Source organism: Embiotoca jacksoni, unplaced genomic scaffold (genome assembly GCF_022577435.1).
Source record: "Embiotoca jacksoni isolate LCO1_2020_lvr unplaced genomic scaffold, fEmbJac1.0.p SCAF_77, whole genome shotgun sequence".
NCBI lineage: Eukaryota > Metazoa > Chordata > Actinopteri > Embiotocidae > Embiotoca > Embiotoca jacksoni.
Genome location: NW_027185433.1, coordinates 325,001 through 345,676, shown reverse-complemented (window position 1 = coordinate 345,676; position 20,676 = coordinate 325,001). Strand labels below are relative to the sequence as shown.

The window sequence follows — 20,676 nt, the reverse complement described above, 5'->3', positions numbered from 1 at the left end:
TTCCATACATAGCCGTTGATGCAGCGAGGAGAGGAGGGAGCCGGACGAAGGCTTTACTTCTGCTCCATGTTGGTATTCCATCCCGACCCACAGCAGGCCTTTTATGACCGTCCGCCCGGACCGGTCTGTCCAATGGGCTGCGGCGCAGGAGGTCACGTGACGCGCTGACCTTCACGGGGAGGTTATAAAGAGAGGTGATGCTGCGCCGCTTCAACTTATTCTCTTCTTCTGCACAATCCTCCACGGAAGAGAAAACCGCTTGCAGGAGCTTCAGACCACCCGGCACAGTAAGTATTACCCGTCAGCCCCCGGGGGGAGGCTGCAGCCGAGGACGAGACGACACCCGCAGCTGTTCAATTCTGAAATGAAATCCACGTATTTAAATGATTTATACTTCTACTGTTGTTGAGTTGAATATTTAAAGTTGATTTATTTAAGTTTGCTTCACAGGAAAATCCAAAAACAGAACTGTTAAAAAAAAGTTCAGAGTTAATCTCATCAGGTTTTTCTAAAGTTCATCAACAGACTCTTCCATCACTCAGGAGCCCAGAGAGACTCTTTTCATAACATCTGCTGTCTGGTTTGCTTTATGAAAATTTTGTCGATTTGGAGTCGTGGAGGCAGATTAACTTGAACATAAAGACTCAATCACAAAACCATATTCTAATGTGAGTAAACGGTGACAATTTATTTACAATATTTATCTTTTGTAACTTCTTAAAACTATCAGAAAGTGTTCATGAACCACAGACTGAATATAAAAGTTGTAGCTTCCGGTCTGAAAATTGCAGAAGTGTCCTAAAGTTGCAATACCAGCGAGTGCCACTAGAGGTCGGCTCCAAAAAGCCTCCGGCTCCATCGACTCCCATTCAACTTCTCTCATCAAATTCAAAGTGAATAAAATGTGTCCATCAGTTATCTCGGTGTTGTTAGCTAAAGTCACTCCTTCTTATTAGTTTTCTGGAGGTCCATCTGAAAATAATCCCTCATTCATTAGAAAAGAAGATTCAAGAAGACCTGTTTTGGGGGGCGTGTCTTGTTTTTTGATTGACAGGCCTGGGGTGCAGTGAGGTTACAGCTTGTCATGGACAGATGATGGATGGATGGATGGATGATGGATGATGGATGGATAATGGATGATGGATGGACAGATGATGGATGGATGCATGGATGAATGGATATCCTCGTTGTCGTGGCGATGAAGAGGAAGTTAGAGGAGCTTTGTCTCGTTTCACAGTTGATGAATGACCACAGTGAGAGAGAGCAGCAGCAGTTGTTGTTGTTGGTTATATTTACCGGCGGGATTTGTGCCGGCAGCCCGGGCTCATAAAGACGAGGCCTGAGCAGCAGCGCGGCGTTGAGCTGATGTGGCAGCTGACAGATTTCCCTTAAAGCCTCACTAATGCTCGAAGGTGGGACGGACCTGCTGTGGAAATGACTGCCATGCCATCCGGCTGACATCATGGCTCAGTTTGGTTCCTTTGGGCTTTACTCACAGCTAAATAAAAAGTTTACGGTCCCAGTAAACCAGGAGGACGGTTTGAGGTTTGAGATGCTGAGGGAACGAACCCACTGATGTTCTGTATTTTAATTCCAATGAAAACACCCGAACGAGGACTGAAACCGTCTCCGGTCGTCCAAATCCTCGTTAAAACACCCCTTTAAAACGCTGATCCTTCATTATGGACCTGAAACTGGGAGCAGAGAAACATCAGGTTTTTGGAGGAACAGAAAATCTTTAACACATTCCTCTTACAGCCGAGTGTTCCTGAGCCCATGCAGTGATTTCCACTACAGAATCGTTATTAGATTACAGCCACCAATTATCGGTTGTCGGACCTAGCATCAGATTTTTTGGGTAAAACTTTACTTTAGGATGTTAGTATTGTTAGCTGTTTATTTACTCGAGTTTAGCTGTTTTTAGCTAAATTAGCTGTTTGTCAGACTGTCAATACCGAGTTCTACCGGGACCTTTGGAGGCGTTTGAGGGGGAAAACATTCGCTGTGAACCGCCTGAACTGTGGCGCCATGGCAACAGGCTTCTCCAACACGACAACAACGCATTGAAAACGGTTTCTCACACTCAATGACGCGATCGTAGCTCCGCCTCCACCCTAAAGTTTTGAGGATGGTGAAATGCTTGCAGACTGCACCTTTAACCGACGCCTCCCTCCGCGCGTCTTCCTGTCCTCAGATGTCTCGGTTCATGGACATGACGGAGTTGGGGGAAGCCGCTCGCTTCCTTCGGCTCACCAACATGGAGCAGCTGGCCGCCAAAGCTCAGGCTTTCGACGGTAAACTTCTTCTTGTCCGTTCCTCCGTCGACTCTCTTGATTTGTACAATTACCTCGGAGTGCTCGCCTTAAAGAACCGCGTCATCCGTCCTCGCAGGTACGAAACGCATCTGGATGCCCGATGACGTGGAAGCGTACACCGAGGTGGAGATCAGGGAGCTGAACGGAGACAAGACGACGGTGGAGACCAAGGACGGACGGGTGAGTTCATCTTAACCACTCAGTCGGGCTCTTAATTTATGAGTCAATCGGTTCCAAGTTCCTCAAGAGGTCGATAACAGTTTGATTCCTTTTGATTTGATTGGTCAACTTCCCGTCCGTCTCTGAGGCGATGTAATGCCGGTCGGTCGGCTGGTTCCTCAAACCCTTTCTCCGATGTAAAGCTTTTTTTTTTTTTTATCGTCTCAGTTTCTGATCGTAAAGGAGGACGACCTCCAGCCGATGAACCCCCCCAAGTTCGACATGATGGAGGACATGGCCATGCTGACGCACCTGAACGAAGCCTCGGTGCTCTTCAACCTGAGGCGGAGATACAGCATGTGGATGATCTACGTGAGGACCTTCCGACGAGGCGTCGTGTCGTCCCACCTCTCGGTTAGAAACATCCTTCGTGACGTCCCGTCTCTCTCTCTCTCTCTCTCTGTGTGTCAGACGTACTCCGGTCTGTTCTGCGTCACCGTCAACCCGTACAAATGGCTGCCGGTCTACTCCCCCGAGGTGGTCAGCGCCTACAAAGGGAAGCGCCGCGCGGACACGCCGCCGCACATCTACGCCATCGCCGACAACGCCTACTACGATCTGCTGCAGAGTGAGTCACCTTCTAACCCTCTGACCTCTAACTTAGACTCGCGCTTTGAAATCAAGGTCAAAAGGTCATGCTGGACCTCGTTCCAAGGTGTCCTACGTCAGCTAGCGTGAACGTACCTCGTCAGAACCGTGTTTGTCAGTGCCTTCTTGAACGTTTGTTCACGTGGTTTAATTTTCCCTCCGCAGATCGAGAGAACCAGTCGATGCTCATCACGTAAGTCAGAATCAACATTACACACGTTACGACATTTAATGCAATACACATGTAGCCACCGGGGGGAGCCCAAGTAGCAGCAAGGCTCTCAAGGTTCTCCTAATACATCCCTGATTGCGCTTTGAGTATCTTCAGACTCGTGACTCGAGGGAAACCGCTCATCAATTCGAAACTATTTGCACGTCATGACGAGTGGTTTCAGTGCACTTTTAAACTTCCCAATAAGTTTTGTGTTTTTTTGCTGTAATTTGTTTGTCTGTGTTTGTGTAACTCTCCGGTCAGCGGCGAGTCTGGTGCCGGAAAAACCGTCAACACCAAGAGGGTGATCCAGTACTTCGCCACCGTCGCGTCTTTGGGGGAAACTGTGAAAAAAGGAGTAAGTCTCTTCAAATTTCACTCTCTATTAAGCATTTGCCGTGTCTGCATCTTAATAAGCTCCGCCCCCGCCCCCTTTGTGTTATTCAGGGCTCTTTAGAAGATCAGATTATCGAAGCTAATCCAGCCATGGAGGCCTTCGGCAACGCCAAAACCATCCGCAACGACAACTCGTCCCGCTTCGTGAGTTTGATTGAGTCGATACGACAGATGTAGTGCGTGAAGTTGGTGATAAACTGTACGACAGGTTGTAACGAGTGTCGTGTTTGTTTCAGGGAAAGTTTATCAGGATTCATTTTGGGCCGACGGGGAAGCTGGCCTCCGCTGACATCGACATCTGTGAGTTCCATGTGCTAGTTTGATTTAGTTTAAGTCTCATGATGGTAGTTTATACATTTGATTTGTATTAAACAGCATAACTGTAGTACAGCGCGGAAAGTGTGTCGTAGAGATGTACAGCAAATTACTTACGAATATCTTTTCTCATCGGTGAACTTGTTTTTCTGTTCCTCTCATCAGACCTTCTGGAAAAGTCCAGAGTTGTGTTCCAGCAGCCGGGAGAGAGAAGCTACCACATCTACTACCAGATCATGTCCAACCACAAGCAGGAACTACAAGGTAACTCCGCCCACCACTGAAACTTGTCCAATCATAAAACAGAACTACAATGTAACTCCGCCCACCATAGTAACCTGTCCAATCACAAAACAGAGCTACAATGTAACTCCGCCCACCACTGTAACCTGTCCAATCACAAAACAGAGCTACAATGTAACTCCGCCCACCACTGTAACTTGTCCAATCATAAAACAGAACTACAATGTAACTCCGCCCACCATAGTAACCTGTCCAATCACAAAACAGAGCTACAATGTAACTCCGCCCACCATAGTAACCTGTCCAATCACAGTCTTCAGACCCATTTATCAAGTAACTTCACAATATTACTATAACATATATAAAGTGGTGATCACTGTTATTTTAATGTCTGCAAACGTTTTTTTTTTTTTTTATGTCCTCTCAACAGTACAAAGGAAAAAGAAACAACTAAGAAGCTGCAACCAAAGACATGTTCTAGTTATTGACTAAAGTCACTGTGCTCAACGTCCATTAAAAGACATTCTTACATGTCTGAACTTCTGCACAGGCTCAAATTTATTTATCATTTTTAACAGACCAACAGATATAAAATGCTGGAAATCTAAAATGTGTTGAAGCCTCAGTAGAATCTGTTCCTGCAACTTCATCTTCATTTACCACAAAAACAGACCATAATACATAAAAACATCATCCACAACCAGCAGACAGACTTCAGGTGTGTTGTGGTCAAGTTTCCTTCCTCTTCCCCACGTGCAGGTGAACGGGAGGACTGACGTCATTAACATCTGTTGTTGACAGAAATACTTCCGTTACTGCCTGTTAAACTCTCATTAGCATCGCAGTAAAAATTAGCCATGAAGCTAACTCTCAGAGAGGTGGACTGAACGGTTCAATCTACCGGACACCGACTCCAACTCCTGCAAGGTGTGCAATATGGTGGTGCGTTCGGGTCTGCTCGGAATTTACAACGTCGAAAAATTCGTACCATAGAAATCTGACTTAAAATGTAAAAAAAGGAAACTAGCCTACTTTATTAGAAAGGTCATTAAAAACAGAGTGATTTTTAAAGTTGTAAACAAAATTGTAGAATGAAAGCCATTTTATTTTGCAGTTAAAAGAACAAACTTAGAAATAGTTTATGTAGAAAGTAACTGAGCTGAAAAAACTGTCGACCTCATAATTAAGAATTATATCTTACAATTACAAGAAATGAAAAAAACAGTCATAAATACAAAATAATGTTCAACAGACTAACAGGAACTGCATCGCTTCAGAACATCCCTGATCAATATTTTATTTCGAGTATTTCTTTAGCATCAAAATAATTCAGTGATATCGTCCAAAAGGAGGAATTGTTAATAGCTGATTTAGCATCATTAATTTTACACAATGTAAACAAATACAGGCAAAAAAAAAAAAAAAACTCAAAGAGAAACTCGCTGTATCCATGATACTTGCAGATTCCTGTAAAAATCTCATCACACAAGTGAATAATTTTCCCTCCAGATTTCCCTCCAAAAACTTGTTGAGGGAAAAAAAAACGTATTGATATTCAAGTTGATATTAATACAAAAGTACTTCAGTGTGACAAACTTTCATTTAATACAACATATCTGACATTTAACAAATTAAAGAGATGATAAATCTTTTTTTTTATTATTTAGCGAGTTGTGATTATTTTAATTCTGTTCTTTTTTACACTTATGATAATAAATTCCTTGATGTGTTGCAGACATGTTGCTGGTGACCACCAACCCATACGACTACCACTTCTGCTCCCAGGGCGTGACCACGGTGGAGGGCATCAACGACGGAGACGAGCTGAGCCTCACCGACGTAAGACAACCACGCCTACGTCCTGAAACATCACTTCCTGCTGTCTGACAGAGTCTAAACCGCCGTGTGTGTGTGTGTGTGTGCGTGTGTGTGTGTGTGTGTGCGTGTGTGTGTGTGTGTGCGTGTGCGTGTGTGTGTGTGTGTGCGTGTGTGTGTGCGTGTGCGTGTGCGCGCAGCACGCCATGGACACGCTGGGCTTCACTCCGGAGGAGAAGTACGGATGCTACAAGATCGTCGGCGCCATCATGCACTTCGGAAACATGAAGTTCAAGAAGAAACAGAGGGAGGAGCAGGCGGAGGCCGATGGCACCGAGAGTACGACGAGTTTCTGACACTGAACACGTTATTTACGTGCCGTGAAGCTAACCGGTCGTCGTAGGTCCTTTCCAGTCGTTGCATCCTAACTGGCCTTCAACCAATCAGCATCGACCACCGTATTCCGTACGTTTTGCATCAAAACTGCCGAATCGACTTCAACGTCATCTAACTTAGCCACGCCCTACTAGATGCTGATTGGTCCTTAGGAGCAGCTAGGTTGAACAGGGTTTAATTACAGCCAAAGACTGAAGCTGTTGAACGATGAGTGGGCGGAGTCAGGCTAGCTGTGAGGTACGCAGTTGTTTCCACGATGCGTCCTGAATTTTTTAGCCGATGGAGCGCGCTTGTTAGCTTCAAGTTGAGCCTGTAGAGAACATCGACGACGGGACCTTCTGTCCTGGCTAACTATCCGTCGTAGTGAATTTTGAATTCGTAAAAACCTCCCTGGCGCCAAATAAAAGCCAGTTTCACAAAGTCCATGTGCCGAGCTGCTGAGCGTGAGCAGTGGAAGCTAGAAAACCTTCTCGGCTCCATCTTTGAGTCTGAGATCCAGTTTCTCCTTCGTACTTTCATGAGGACCTTCGATTACTAACGCGTCAAGTGCGATACTAAGTAATCCCCCAACGAGGTGTAGGCTACGTTTTTGGTCTCCTCATCGTTGATTATAACTGTGGAATAATCTAATCAGGTGTTGATACCTCAGATGATGAGCTGTGTGTGGGTGTTGTGTGTGTTCAGGTATCGATAAGGCCGCTTACCTGATGGGCATCAGCTCCGCCGACCTGCTGAAAGGTCTGCTGAACCCTCGGGTCAAAGTCGGACATGAGTTGATAGTGAAAGGTCAGACGGTGGAACAGGTGAGCAACCCATCAATCAATCAATCAATCAGTCAGTCAGTCAGTCAGTCAGCCAAACAACCAGCCAATCAGCCAACCAGCTAGCCAGTCAATCAATCAATCAATCAATAATCAACCAGCCAGCTAACCAACCAACTAACCAGCCAACCAACCAGCTAGCCAGCCAATCAATCAATCAATCAATCAATCAGTCACAGTCTGACAGGTGATTGTGTGTGCAGGTGAACTACGCCGTGGCGGCTCTTGCCAAAGCCGTGTACGACCGAATGTTCAAGTGGCTGGTCAGTCGCATCAACTTGTCGTTGTACACCGCTCTGCCTCGACAGTATTTCATCGGAGTCCTCGACATCGCCGGATTCGAGATCTTTGAGGTAAAGACGATCACATCGACTCTTTGAGATTCAACGGTTTCCATTTTAAAAAGCTTTTAAATCCCTTCAGCAGAAGTGTTAAATTTGTTTTTACCTCATAATCCCACTGCATCTAAACTTCCTCCTTTTCTTCTGATACACATCTAAAAACTTTTTTTTTTTTAAACGCCGTCTTTCCGTCTCTTTCCTCAGTTCAATAACTTTGAGCAGCTGTGCATCAACTTCACCAACGAGAAGCTGCAGCAGTACTTCAACCACCACATGTTCATCCTGGAGCAGGAGGAGTACAAGACCGAGGGCATCGAGTGGACCTTCATCGACTTCGGTTTGGACCTGCAGTCCTGCATAGACCTCATAGAGAAGGTGTGTGTGTGTGTGTGTGTGTGTGTGTGTGTGTGTGTGTGAGCGAACACACAGTAAATGAATGTTTGCGTGTGCAGCCGATGGGGATCCTGTCCATCCTGGAGGAGGAGTGCATGTTCCCCAAGGCCACCGACCACAGCTTTAAAACCAAACTCTACGACAACCACCTGGGGAAGTCGCCCAACTTCCAGCGACCGCGGCCCGACAAGAAACGCAAATACGAGCCTCACTTCGAGGTGGTTCACTATGCCGGAGTGGTGAGTGTCGTCTTTGTGCATTTATTAAGATGTTTTTTTACTGCTGGTTTTCTCGGTAAGGAAGTTAGCCGGTTAGATAGTAGGTTGATGTTTGCTTATTATCTTCCATTAATCTTAGCTGGTATCCTGAAAAGCAGAGGCCCGAGAACGGAGCCTTGAGGAACGCCACGTCATTTTAGCGCACTGAGCTGTTTACTGGTTGATATAAAGCCAAATTTCATCCTTTAGATTATGTTTTTATTTTCGATTGACTGTGTTCTCCAGGTGCCGTACAACATCACCGGCTGGCTGGACAAGAACCGAGACCCTCTGAACGAGACCGTGGTCGTTCTCTTCCAGAAGTCCTCCAGCAAGCTGATGGCCGGACTCTTCGACAACTACATCAGCTCAGAGATGGGTAACTACGCGATATGTAGTATACAATGATCTGCCAGCTGTCAGTCAAAACAAACAAGACTCAGGCAGTGAACACTACCGGCTGCCCAAAGGACATTTAGTAAGAGTATTTAATTTAAGATTAATACGCAAGTGTCATTAAAAGTGAAAATATTGGCGGTAAAACTGCCGTTTCAGCATCAGGGCTTTAAAAATTATACGACTTACGTGATTTCTGGGACACTAATCTCATTCCAAACATCTTTACACAGAAATTTATTGTGGAATGTTTTTCATTTTATTACCTACTTCATAACTTGTATTTACTTACTTCACTCTGATATGTATTTATATCAGTTTAAATAAAAAGGTTTGAAGAATATCAAAGTGTCAATATTTCAGATATTGATCCGCAAACATAACGACTATGACCAGGAAGAGACTTTCACACGTTAAAATCAAATAACTGTCATAATATAAAGGACTATAAGTGAGCGTGTGTGTTTCTTGTTGTTCTACAGCAGGCGATCCGAAGGCCGAAGCCAAACACAGGAAGAGGAAAGCCGCTTCGTTCCAGACAGTTTCACAGCTGCACAAGGTGAGTTGGACGGACCGAAAGGGTACCTGCAGACAGACGCTAAGCCCCGCCCACTACAGGAGGTCCTATCCACCTGAGTACACACTCGTCTCTGTGGTTTGTGTGTTTTGATTCCAGGAGAACCTGAACAAGCTGATGGCCAACCTCCGCAGCACTCAGCCTCACTTCGTCCGCTGCATCATCCCCAACGAGTCCAAGAACCCAGGTAAGACCGCTCAGAACCGGCATCATCATCATCATCATTATCATCGTCATCATCATCTAAAGGAAAAACAAACCGAAGAAGCATCAGTCAGGAAGGACTCCTGTCAAGCAACGTCAGCCTGTTCTGGTTCTGTCTGGTTCTCCAGGTGTGATGGACCCGTTCCTGGTCCTCCACCAGCTGCGCTGTAACGGAGTCCTGGAGGGGATCAGGATCTGCAGGAAGGGATTCCCAAACCGGATCCTGTACGCCGAGTTCAAACAGCGGTGAGTCCAAATACAAAACCTTCCGTCCAGGTGTTCACCTCACCCGCCTCGTCCCCGATCACCGACCCTCTTCTTTTTCTTCTTCTTCTTCTCTCAGGTATCGTATCTTGAACCCGTCTGCGATCCCCGAGGACTCGTTTGTGGACAGCAGGAAGGCGGTGGAGAAACTTCTGGGCTCTCTGGACATCGATCACACGCAGTACAAGTTCGGACAAACCAAGGTAGCAAACGAAACTCTCCGTAACTCTGCTTCTGATATGACCTCTGACCTCAGACTTCAGCCGCCGAAGAAAACAGGACCTCCTCTTCCTCCTCCTCAGGTGTTCTTCAAGGCGGGTCTCCTGGGCCAGCTGGAGGACATGAGGGACAGCCGTCTGTCTCAGATCCTCACCACCGTCCAGGCCATGTGCCGGGGGAAGCTGATGAGGATGGAGCGGCAGAACATGATGCTGCACAGGTTACTATGGCGACCGGCAGAGGAAGTGAACCGTGAAGAGACACGTTGGCCAGGATGGCAACGTTGATGGAGGTTTTGGTTTTTGATTCGTCCTCTCAGAGACGCTGGGACGTTGATCCAGTTCAACCTCCGGGCCTTCTTCTCGGTGAGGACGTGGCCGTGGATGATGCTCTTCTACAAGCTCCGCCCCCTGCTCAGGAGCGCCCAGGTGGAGAAGGAACTGGCCGCTCTGAACGAAGACTTCAGCCATTTAAAAGAGGCCTACGAAAAGTCGGTTCAGCTTAAATCGCAAACTAAGACGAGCTCCGTTCGAGACAGACGTTAAAGGTTCCTTCTGCTCTGGTTTTGTCCTGCAGGTCGGAGGGGAAGCGGCGGGAGGCCGAGGAGCGGCAGGTGGTTCTGGTTCAAGAGAAGAACGACTTGACTCTGCAGCTCCAAGCTGTAAGTCGCAGAGAGAGTTAAAGGAACAATAATAAATATTTTAAATCTTCGAGCGGGCCTCTAGGTGGCGCCATTCTGCACGTACTTTATCCTCTTCTGAACCTCCGATGTAACGTTTGTTCCCGTGTTCGTGCTCCAGGAGCAGGACAACCTGATGGACGCTGAGGACCGCTGCAACCAGCTGATCCGGTCCAAGATCTCCATGGAGTCAAAGATGAAGGACATGCACGAGCGGCTGGAGGACGAGGAGGAGGTGACCGTCACGCTGATGTCCAAGAAGCGGCTGCTGGAGGACGAGGTGTCCACGCTGAAGAGGGACGTGGACGACCTGGAGATCACGCTGGCTAAAGTGGAGAAAGACAGACACAGCGTGGAGAACAAGGTAAGCGAACGCCTCCCCACCCGCTCTGGGTGTCTCCGCATGAACTCGTCGCGTCCCTCCGAGTGACACGCTGTCTCCTGTCCGTCCAGGTGAAGAACCTCTCGCACGAGATGTGCGTTCTGGACGAATCGATCGCGTCTCTGAACAAAGAGAAGGTCGCCCTTCAGGAGGCGCACCAACAGGCGCTCAACGACCGGCAGGTGCAGGAGGACAAGGTCAACATGCTGGTCAAGGTCAAAGTCCGGCTGGAGCAGCAGGTGGACAACGTAAGGACAGATCTCCCTTTCATCCGGTGGCCACACCCACCACACCTGTCATATTCTCGGTGGTGTAAGAACCAGAACCACCTGAAGTACCTGAAACTTGTCCTTAATGATCTCTGACACTCGATAAGCACATCAAGAAGTCGCAGAACCTTGTTTTAAAACCGTATTTAGGATGTAAAACCAGCGTCTCCGTGGTTCGTCCGTCTCCTCCCTGCAGGTGGAGAGTTCCTTGGAGCAGGAGAAGAAGGTGAGGGCGGATCTGGAGCGAACCAAGCGGAAGCTGGAGGCGGACCTGAAGCTGTCCACGGACTCAGTGAGGGACCTGGGGAACCAGAAGGAGGAGCTGGAGGAGAGACTGAAGAAGTAGGAGGAGCATCCGGAGCTTTTATTAAACCGCTCAGATGAATCGGGACTAATCATGTTATCGCTTCTTCTTTTCTCTAAAGAAAAGACTTCGAGTTGGGACAGCTCCAGTCCAAGATGGAGGACGAGCAGAACTTGGTGGCACAGCTCCAGAAGAAGATCAAGGAGCTTCAGGTCGGTCCAGAACAGAACCGGTTCGTCTCCCCCCGGGTCTTTTTCTTCACTGCTGCTATAGTTTGTTGCTGCTCCCTCAGACTCGTATCGAGGAGCTGGAGGAGGCGCTGGAGGCGGAGCGGGCGTGGCGCCTCAAAGCCGAACGCCAGAGGAACGACATCGCCAGAGAACTGGAGGAGCTGGGAGAGAAGCTGGAGGAGGCGGGAGGAGCCTCGGCTGTTCAGATCACCCTCAACAGGTAACTCGCACCTGTGATGAGTAACCGTGACGACGGGGGGCGGGGTCGATCGGTTAGCGTAAAGCCAGTATCGCTCATGGAGACCTGGTTGAAGTGAGGAGGACTCATCCTTTAAAAGTACACTTTTCCATCTTTGTGTCAAACAGGAAGCGAGAGGCGGACTTCCTGAAGATGCGACGGGAGCTGGAGGAGGCGGGGCTTCACCACGAGGTGACGACCGCCACTCTGAGGAAGAAGCACTTGGACGCGGTGACAGAGCTCAGCGAGCAGATCGACGGCCTGCAGAGAGCGAAGCAGAAGCTGGAGAAGGAGAAGGCCGAGTTCAGGCTGGAGGCCGACGACCTGGCGGCCAACGTGGAGCAGCTCTCCAGGGCGAAGGTACAAGCACCCGGGAAGACTCCGCCCCCAAGGAGCACCAGGTTTATATCAGCCCAACGAATGTGTGTGTCTGTGTGTTTTTGTGTGTGTTTTTGTGTGTGTGTGTGTGTGTGTGTGTGTGTGTGTGTGTGTGTGTAGGGAGCCGTGGAGAAGATGTGCCGGGTTTATGAGGACCAGCTGAATGAGAGCAGGAGCAGAGCGGAGGAGCTGCAGAGACAACTGACCGAAACCTCCACTCAGAAAGCACGAGCAGTCACTGAGACCGGTACAACACACACACACACACACACACACACACACACACACACACACATTGAGGACGGTACCTGTTTCAAGGTTTTGGTCTCACTAAAACAGATAATATCAGAATCTCTCCATCCAAACAGGGTTTTAGATGTAAAAATGGAGTTAAAACAGACGTAGGAGGCTCATCTCACTTGGACTCTCTTCTTCTTCTTCTTCTTCTCTGCTTTTTTGCCCGTGTCGCTCCGTCAGCCGAGTACAGCCGTCGCGTGGAGGAGCGGGACGCCATGATCGGTCAGCTGCAGCGCTCCAAGGCGGGAGTCTGCCAGAACTCGGAGGATCTGAAGAGGAGGATGGAGGAGGAGAGCAAAGTAAACTCTGACGTCACGCCAACACGTTTATTCACCTCTTAAATAAACCCATTCATGAAGCTGTGTTTCACCTGTCGGCTCCGTAACGCTCTCCTGTGTTTTGCCGCTATCTCAGGCCCGCGTGACGCTGGCTCACGCCGTGCAGGCGTCCCGTCACGACTGCAGCCTGCTCAGGGAGCAGCTGGAGGAGGAGCAGGAGGCCAAAACTGAGCTGCAGAGGGCGCTGTCCATGGCCAACAGTCAGGTGGTCCAGTGGAGGACCAAGTACGAGACGGAAGCCGTGCTGAGAATAGAGGAGCTGGAGGATGCAAAGTAAGATCCCATTTTGTCCTCTGGCGCCTCCTTCTGGTGGGCCTCCGGATGGACATTTGCCCTGCGGCGTGCTCCGTCTTCAGACTCGTCTTCCTGTTCATAGGAAGAAGCTGGTGGTGAAGCTGCAGACGACCGAAGAAGCCGTGGAGGCATCTCAGGCCAAATGTTCCTCGCTGGATAAAACCAAGCAGCGCCTGCAGACGGAGATCGAAGACCTGCTGGTGCAGCTGGAGCGCTCCAACGCTGCGGCGCTGGCTCTGGACAAGAGGCAGCGAGGCTATGACAAGGTGAGTCAGGAAGATGAGCCACGGGGGATGGACTACAACACCCAGCAGCTTTTACCTGGTGGGGAGTCCGAGACTTTTTACCTGGTGGGACTCTGAGACTTTTACCTGGTGGGAGCCGAGACTTTTACCTGGTGGGAGCCGAGACTTTTACCTGGTGGGAGTCCGAGACTTTTACCTGGTGGGAGCCGAGACTTTTACCTGGTGGGACTCTGAGACTTTTACCTGGTGGGAGTCCGAGACTTTTACCCGGTGGGAGCCGAGACTTTTACCTGGTGGGAGTCCGAGACTTTTACCCGGTGGGAGCCGAGACTTTTACCTGGAGGAAGTCCGAGACTTTTACCCGGTGGGACTCTGAGACTTTTACCTGGTGGGAGCCGAGACTTTTACCTGATGGGAATCCTAGCTATGAGGAGTCATGGTGTGTATGGGTGTTTGGCTACCTGGGGAGGGATCTCAACGGCGTCGTAGACCAGCTCCTCTGTTCGATGATGCTCATATACAGTTTTTGTGTTGGTGTGATTCAGCTGCTGAGCGACTGGAAGCTGAAGTTCGAGGAGACTCAGACGGACCTGGAGGTGTCGCTGAAGGAGTCCCGCAGTCTGAGCACGGAGCTCTTCAAGCTGAAGAACAGCTACGAAGAAGCTCTGGATCAGCTGGAGACGGTGAAACGGGAGAACAAGAACCTGCAGGGTACCACCTTCATCACTGTCCCTAGCGTGTTATGGTTTTACAAGGTTTATCAGGACAGTTTGACATACAGTCACACTGCATACTGCAGTTTTCCCAAATACACGCCTGCCTGCAATGAAGCGTTGTGTATTTCCCGCTCTGACTGACCTCCCCTCGACTCCAGAGGAGACCGTGGACCTGACCGAGCAGATCAGTCGGGGAGGGAAGACCATCTACGAGCTGGAGAGGATGAAGAAGCTCCTGGACGTGGAGAGGAGCGACATCAGAGCCGCTCTGGAGGAAGCGGAGGTAACTCACTTCCTGCTGTAGACAACCGTCGGCTGCGCATCGTCAGACCCGTCGAGTTTAACTCCGTTGTCGTCTGTACCGATCAGGGCACCTTGGAGCATGAGGAGACCAAGACGCTGAGGTGTCAGACGGAGCTGCAGCAGATCAGAACCGAGATCGAGCGCAAGATTTCGGAGAAAGACGAAGAGATCGACAACCTCAGGTAGGAAATACGTCAACGGAAGCTAGTATAAAAACGTTTAAACCAACCAGACAACTACAGGTCTCAAAATAAAAAAAAAACGTACCAAGTCATTCCCGTGCCGTCCACCAGGCGGAACCACCAGCGCTCCCTGGAGACCACGCAGACCAGCTTGGAGGCAGAGATTCGCAGTCGCAGTGAGGCGGTTCGCCTGAGGAAGAAGATGGAGTCGGACCTGAACGAGATGGAGATCCAGCTGGGATACGCTAACAGGCAGGCGGCTGAGAGCCAGCGGGTCATCAGACACCTGCAGACACAGGTAGAGACTCACCTGAGCACCTGTCACGAGTCGAGTGTCCATCCGCTACTGAATATTAGTGTGCTGGACGTCAGCGCTCTCCGCTAACACGTTCACAGGGACAGTTTGATGAACCGGTGGTTTATGAGGTGTCAGGTTGTTATTCTGCCCCCCGGTGGTGGTGAAGAGGTCTGCGGGTCAAACTCTCACCATGCTGCGTCCTGTTCCAGGTGAAAGAGCAGCAGGTGGAGCTGGAGGATAAAGTCCAGCTGACCAATCAGCTGCGAGAGCAGATCGTCCTGCTGGAGCGCCGCTGCTCGCTGATGACGGCCGAGGAGGAGGAGCTACGCGGGATCCTGGAGACGATCGACCGCGCCCGCAAGATGGCCGAACACGAGCTGGTGGAGGTGGCGGAGAGAGTCAACCTGATAACCACACAGGTATCAACACCTGCCGGTCAATAACCAATCAGAGTCCCCGACAGTCAGGTACAGAGCAGGAAGTGACATCACATGGAAACACTGATTGATCACCTGACTGATGAATGATTGATTGGTTGATCATTTGATTTAGTGACCAATTGAGTAACTTATTGATGAACTGCCTGACTGACTGATTGACCTGCTCACTGATTGGTGCACCAGTTGGTCTGATTATTGATTGAAACATTTACTGACTGATTGATTGATTCACTGTCAGACGGACTCAGTTGATTGATTAAGTAATTGATGGACTACTGATTGATCCGCCGACTGCTTGATTAATTGAGTAACTGTTAAACTGATTAAGTGACCTGTAGACTGCAGACTGGTTGATTGAATGAGTGAGTGAGTGAATGAGTGAGTGAGTGAGTGAGTGATTGAGTGATTGAGTGATTGATTGATTGATCGATCGATCGACTACTTCCTGTTTCAGAACACAGGTCTGGTGAACCAGAAGAGGAAGCTAGAGGCGGACCTGTGTCTGCTGACGGGGGAGGTGGACGAGGCGGTGCAGGAGAGCCGGAGCTCCGTGGAGAAGGCCAAGAAGGCCATCACTGACGTCAGTTTGACTCCTGACCTTTGACCTTTGACTGCCTGACCTCTGACATCCACCTTCTGATCTCTAATCTATGTGTCGCCAGGCGGCTCTGATGGCAGAGGAGCTGAAGAAGGAGCAGGACAGCAGCAGCCTATTGGAGCGGATTAAGAGGAACATGGAGTCCACCATGAAAGGTACAACGTGATGATGATGATGATGATGAAGACGCCGGCATCCTCGCGGCGTGTCGGTGTTAACAGTGCCGGTGTTTACGGTGTCGGTGTGTCTGTCACAGAGCTGCAGGTCAAACTGGACGAGACGGAGCAGATGGCTCTAAAGGGAGGAAAGAAGCAGCTTCATAAACTGGAGACCAGAGTGAGTTTAAAACTCTAATGTTGAACGGCCCGTCCATGTCCCCCCCGGATTTCCAACGTCTTGCGTGTTCTCAGGTGAGGGAGCTGCAGACGGAGCTGATGGTGGAGCAGAGGAAGAGCGAGGACTACTACAAAGGAGTCCGCCGCTACGAGAGGAGAGTCAAAGAGCTGACGTATCAGGTGAGACCTGCTGCTGCCGGACGTCCGGAGGTTCTGCCAGTTCTGTTCTTTAATCAGGTCTCTGTTGGTTCCTGTAGTCGGAGGAGGACAGGAAGACTCTGCTGAGGATGCAGGAGCTCATCGATAAGCTGCAGACCAAAGTCAAGAGCTACAAGAGACAAGCGGAGACCGCGGTGAGTCTGAGTACCGCTGTGTCATCACAATGCAAACACACGTTAAAAATATCACACAAAACGAATAATCACTCACCTTTATGTTATATTTAACGCTGTAATCCTGTTTTTGTCCACCAGGAGGAGCAGGTGGGCTGCAACATCGTACGTTTCCGGAAAGTCCAACACGAGCTGGACGACGCCGAGGAGAGAGCCGATATCGCCGAGACGACCGTCAACAAGCTGCGGATTCGAACCCGCGAACAGACCACCAAGGTGGCCATGGTGAGTCTGACATGTCTGACATCACGCAGTAAATGTGTTCGTAACGTGTTCGTAACATGTTTTTAAACATATTTGTACCATCGTCACATGTTCGTAGTGCGTTTTTTAACGTGTTTGTAACGTGTTTATTGTTTCCTCAGATCGCTGAGTGAAGCTCGGCTCCTCTTCCAACTCCGGCGGTGTGTTTGAGGTTTGAGGTTTGTTTGCCGTGTGTTTCCATCTTGACGTGTTTGTTGCCGTGTAGTTCAGGATAATAAACGGAGTGGAACACCTGATGTACGAAAACATGTCACTACGGTTTTATAAGTCTTCGCTGTAAAGAGAACTGGTTTGTGGTGAAGTGTTGACGGCGGTGAGTTTGTCTTGGTTTTGTTTTGGTTCTGTAGCGCCGAATATTAGCCGTGTGAGACCAGACAGAAGAACACGCCTCCCACATGGACTAAAATAAAACTATCTAAGATTGTTTACTTTCACGGCTTCTGCAGAATTCACCAACACAACGGAGAATGCCATCTAATACCTTTTCATTAGTTTGTCATTCCACACAAGCAATGAGATAATTATTTATCTCACGTGTGGCGATCATGCTAACATGCTAGTCATAACTACTTTATAAGCTAATGGTTCATCAGTTCTGAGGGTTTTTCTGCCCCCTAGTGGTCAGAATCATGTTCCTGGTTGGAAAAAAACAACAACAGATTAAATACGAAACAATTATAACATAGAAAATTATGTGCCTGTTATGTTTGACCAGAACATTGATGTGTGGGTTTTATTGTAGTCGGCCTTTTTGACTGAATTCTTCAGCGTAGCAATAAAGAAAAAAAACAACCTGTCTATGTTTGTCTCTCTTTCTTTTTTTTGTTGCTGAAATTCATCTTTTAAATCACAAAACATTTCCACCTGTGACACAAAATCCTAACAATTACCAAACAAACCAACACACACCAAAAAGTCCCCGTTAGCGCCCCCGTGAGGACGACATCACGGCCGCAAAACAACAAACGAATGATTTTATGAGGTTTGTCCTGAAGATGGAGCTAGAAATATGCTTATCGTTGTTCAAATCTGAAGGGTTCATCCTCTGGAGAGCGACAAAATCCGCTAATAACATCACTGAATCTACCAAAGAAAAAAAAAACAAGGTAGAAACAAAAGTTCAAACTGAACTCCGAACTGATAAACTAATTTACGAAGGTCTTTAAATTTCTTTCTTGAGCACCGCAAGAGTAAATTTATCATCCGGGAAGTTCATTGACTTATAAACCTTTTGATTTCAGTTTAAAAACAAAACAAACAGACTTCGGAGAGCAGGAGGTCCATTTTGGCATTCGACACTTTATTCACAAACTAAAACCGATCGGTGGATCCACAGGTGAGCGGGGCGACTGTACAGGTGTGTTCAGATCAGCATCAACACGCTTACGTCACGCCTCGTCCTCCAATCAAAGTGCTCCGCAGTTTGTCCTTCAGTATGTGTGTACGCGCGTGTGTGTGTGTGTGTGTGTGTGTGTGTGTGTGTGTGTGTGTGTGTGTGTGTGTGTGTGTGTGTGTGTGTGTGTGTGTGTGTGTGTGTGTAGGTCCGTCCGGTCTCAGCTGGACCTCGTCGGTCCGACTCTAGTGCACGTCTTTAGAAAACACACCTAAAACACTTAGAAATACATTCAAACACAACCGGGAGGTTTGTTAGACAGTAAATAGCACCGCAGAGCGAAGACAGTCGGGGGTTAGAGGTCGCGGGACGTCTACAACGGGCCGGATTCACGCAGGAAGGACGTAAATGTCGTTTGTTTTCTGGTCTGAAAGTTAATTTGCAAAAATAAAATGTGCGCAGACCGTAAACGAAGCTGGACGCACCTTTCTCTGCTGAAAGGCATTCTGGGAAATGTAGGACAAAGCAAACCACCGAGCAGCTATGAGGAAGAAAACACAGTAGAACACAGACGGGGGCGCTTTACAGAAATCACTTCCTGTTCACCATTTGCGAAAAAGGGGTGGAGTCAGAGGAGTGATTGACAGCTCTGATCTCTTAATACTGAGCCAGCAGATCACATCTGGATGTGGAGGGTGTTTAAATCGCGATATCTGAACTGGAATCTGTTTCCCGTCACTTCCTGTGTGAATTCAGTCGAGCCGTTCTTCAATTATTATTTTACATTTTATAAGTTTCACCTTCTGTGGTTTGATTTGGGCAATAAAATAAAATCAGCTGAGGACAAAACAACGGAACCGGAAGAAGGTGATGACTTTCAAAATAAAAGCACAGAAAAATCAGAACTGTTTTCAGCCGTGATGACGTCATCATCTCGTCGTCTTTCCGTCGACTCACGACAGACCTCTTGTCTTTTTGTATTTCCTGTTTGTTCTGCGTTGCGTTGCATCGTGGGTACTGTAGTCAGTCGCCGGGTTAGTACAACTGTCGCTCTGTCAGTCAAGCCGTCGATCACGACGGTAACCGACACTCAAGTTAGTGAAAAAAAAACAAAAAAAACAAAAAAACAAGACACCACGTTTTACATCGTCAGCGACATCATCGGTGATGTCAGAGAGTTCGATGTCTCAGTCTGAGTTTAGTAACACGGCGAGGAGAGCAGGTCCTTTAATGTCTTTACAGACGGTTAGAAAGACTAAATACGAACACGGAAACAAATATGGCCGCTGAGAGGTCACCTGAGGAGGAGGAGGAGGAGGAAGAGGAGGAGGAGGAGGAAGACGGAGTTCCTGTTCTATAAATCTTTGTCCCTGTTAAATTTTTTTTATTGTAATCAAAGTTCAGAGCTCAAAATGACTTGAGAAAATCTTGGAAACTTTTCCTCATTTTTCGTGTTTTTACGAAATCTTTTTCACGTTACGACACTTTTGTTTAAAATAACGAGAATAACGAGAAAATTGAAAGTATGTTATTATAACTTATTATCCTGTTATTATAAAATACATATTAAATCTGTTTTTTTTCCAAAAAATATTGTAATAACAAGAAAATATGTCATCATAATTTAAATAAAATGAAAAAAAATGTTTCTATGGCTGTTGGAAAAAAAAGTTTAAATAATTCTCCATCTAAAAGTTTCTGTTGAAATTCAGAATTAAGGATTTTGAACCGATGAACGTGTCTGCAATGAAATAAAGAATAAAATCCTGCTTTGAAGCCACTTTGAGAATGAGCTGAGTCAAGCAGAATGAACCGGATCAGAGCAGAACTTTCTCAGGTGGATCTCTGACATCACTCAGGTGTGTTTCAGGGCAGGAAGCGGCGCCTGGCAGACTGAACTCGGGGCAAAGAACCTTCTCAAAGGAACCTGCTCAGAATTGAACAAGAACACAGTTTCCCTGTCTACCTCTCTGTCTCCTCCTCCTCCTCCTCCTCCCGGAGCTCCCCTCTTCGGAGGAGGAGGAGGAGGAGGAGGGAGGAGAAACTGATGAAGAAGAACGTGGAGTGTTTCGTCCCAGCGTCTCCCTGAGCAGCAGGGTGGGAGGGGCTAGCGATGTCACAGAGGTTTGCAGAAGCTGATTGGCTGAACGGGGCGTGGTGGTCGATCGGCGCCGTCACCTCGACGACCACA

At 48.1% G+C, this 20,676-nt stretch overlaps 2 protein-coding genes across 7 annotated transcripts in view; one reads left to right on the top strand and one right to left on the bottom strand.

The window, feature by feature from the left end:
- Positions 1-239: 239 nt before the first annotated feature.
- On the top strand, positions 240-17,945 carry LOC138215538 (myosin-7B-like). The gene is made up of 46 exons (XM_069177761.1): positions 240-287; positions 2,195-2,294; positions 2,392-2,495; positions 2,703-2,846; positions 2,946-3,102; positions 3,288-3,315; positions 3,598-3,691; positions 3,781-3,873; positions 3,966-4,029; positions 4,210-4,308; positions 6,023-6,126; positions 6,303-6,441; positions 7,183-7,301; positions 7,523-7,672; positions 7,865-8,035; positions 8,113-8,292; positions 8,557-8,689; positions 9,189-9,265; positions 9,383-9,470; positions 9,616-9,733; positions 9,831-9,954; positions 10,054-10,190; positions 10,290-10,460; positions 10,547-10,631; positions 10,771-11,013; positions 11,103-11,279; positions 11,497-11,642; positions 11,726-11,816; positions 11,897-12,054; positions 12,201-12,432; positions 12,571-12,697; positions 12,928-13,046; positions 13,162-13,358; positions 13,462-13,645; positions 14,170-14,335; positions 14,499-14,623; positions 14,710-14,825; positions 14,937-15,123; positions 15,333-15,542; positions 16,018-16,143; positions 16,226-16,316; positions 16,418-16,497; positions 16,572-16,676; positions 16,754-16,849; positions 16,970-17,113; positions 17,254-17,945. The coding sequence occupies exons 2-46, from the start codon at positions 2,195-2,197 to the stop codon at positions 17,263-17,265; spliced, it is 5,811 nt and encodes a 1,936-aa protein (XP_069033862.1). The 5' UTR covers positions 240-287; the 3' UTR covers positions 17,266-17,945.
- Positions 17,946-20,645: 2,700 nt separating this feature from the next.
- Positions 20,646-20,676, bottom strand: part of sulf2b (sulfatase 2b) — a 37,564-nt gene continuing 37,533 nt past the window's right edge. For all 6 annotated transcript variants that reach the window (XM_069177765.1, XM_069177767.1, XM_069177768.1 and 3 more), the window contains one exon: positions 20,646-20,676. This exon is cut by the window's right edge and continues 94 nt beyond it. The gene's annotated coding sequence lies outside the window, so the exon portion shown is untranslated.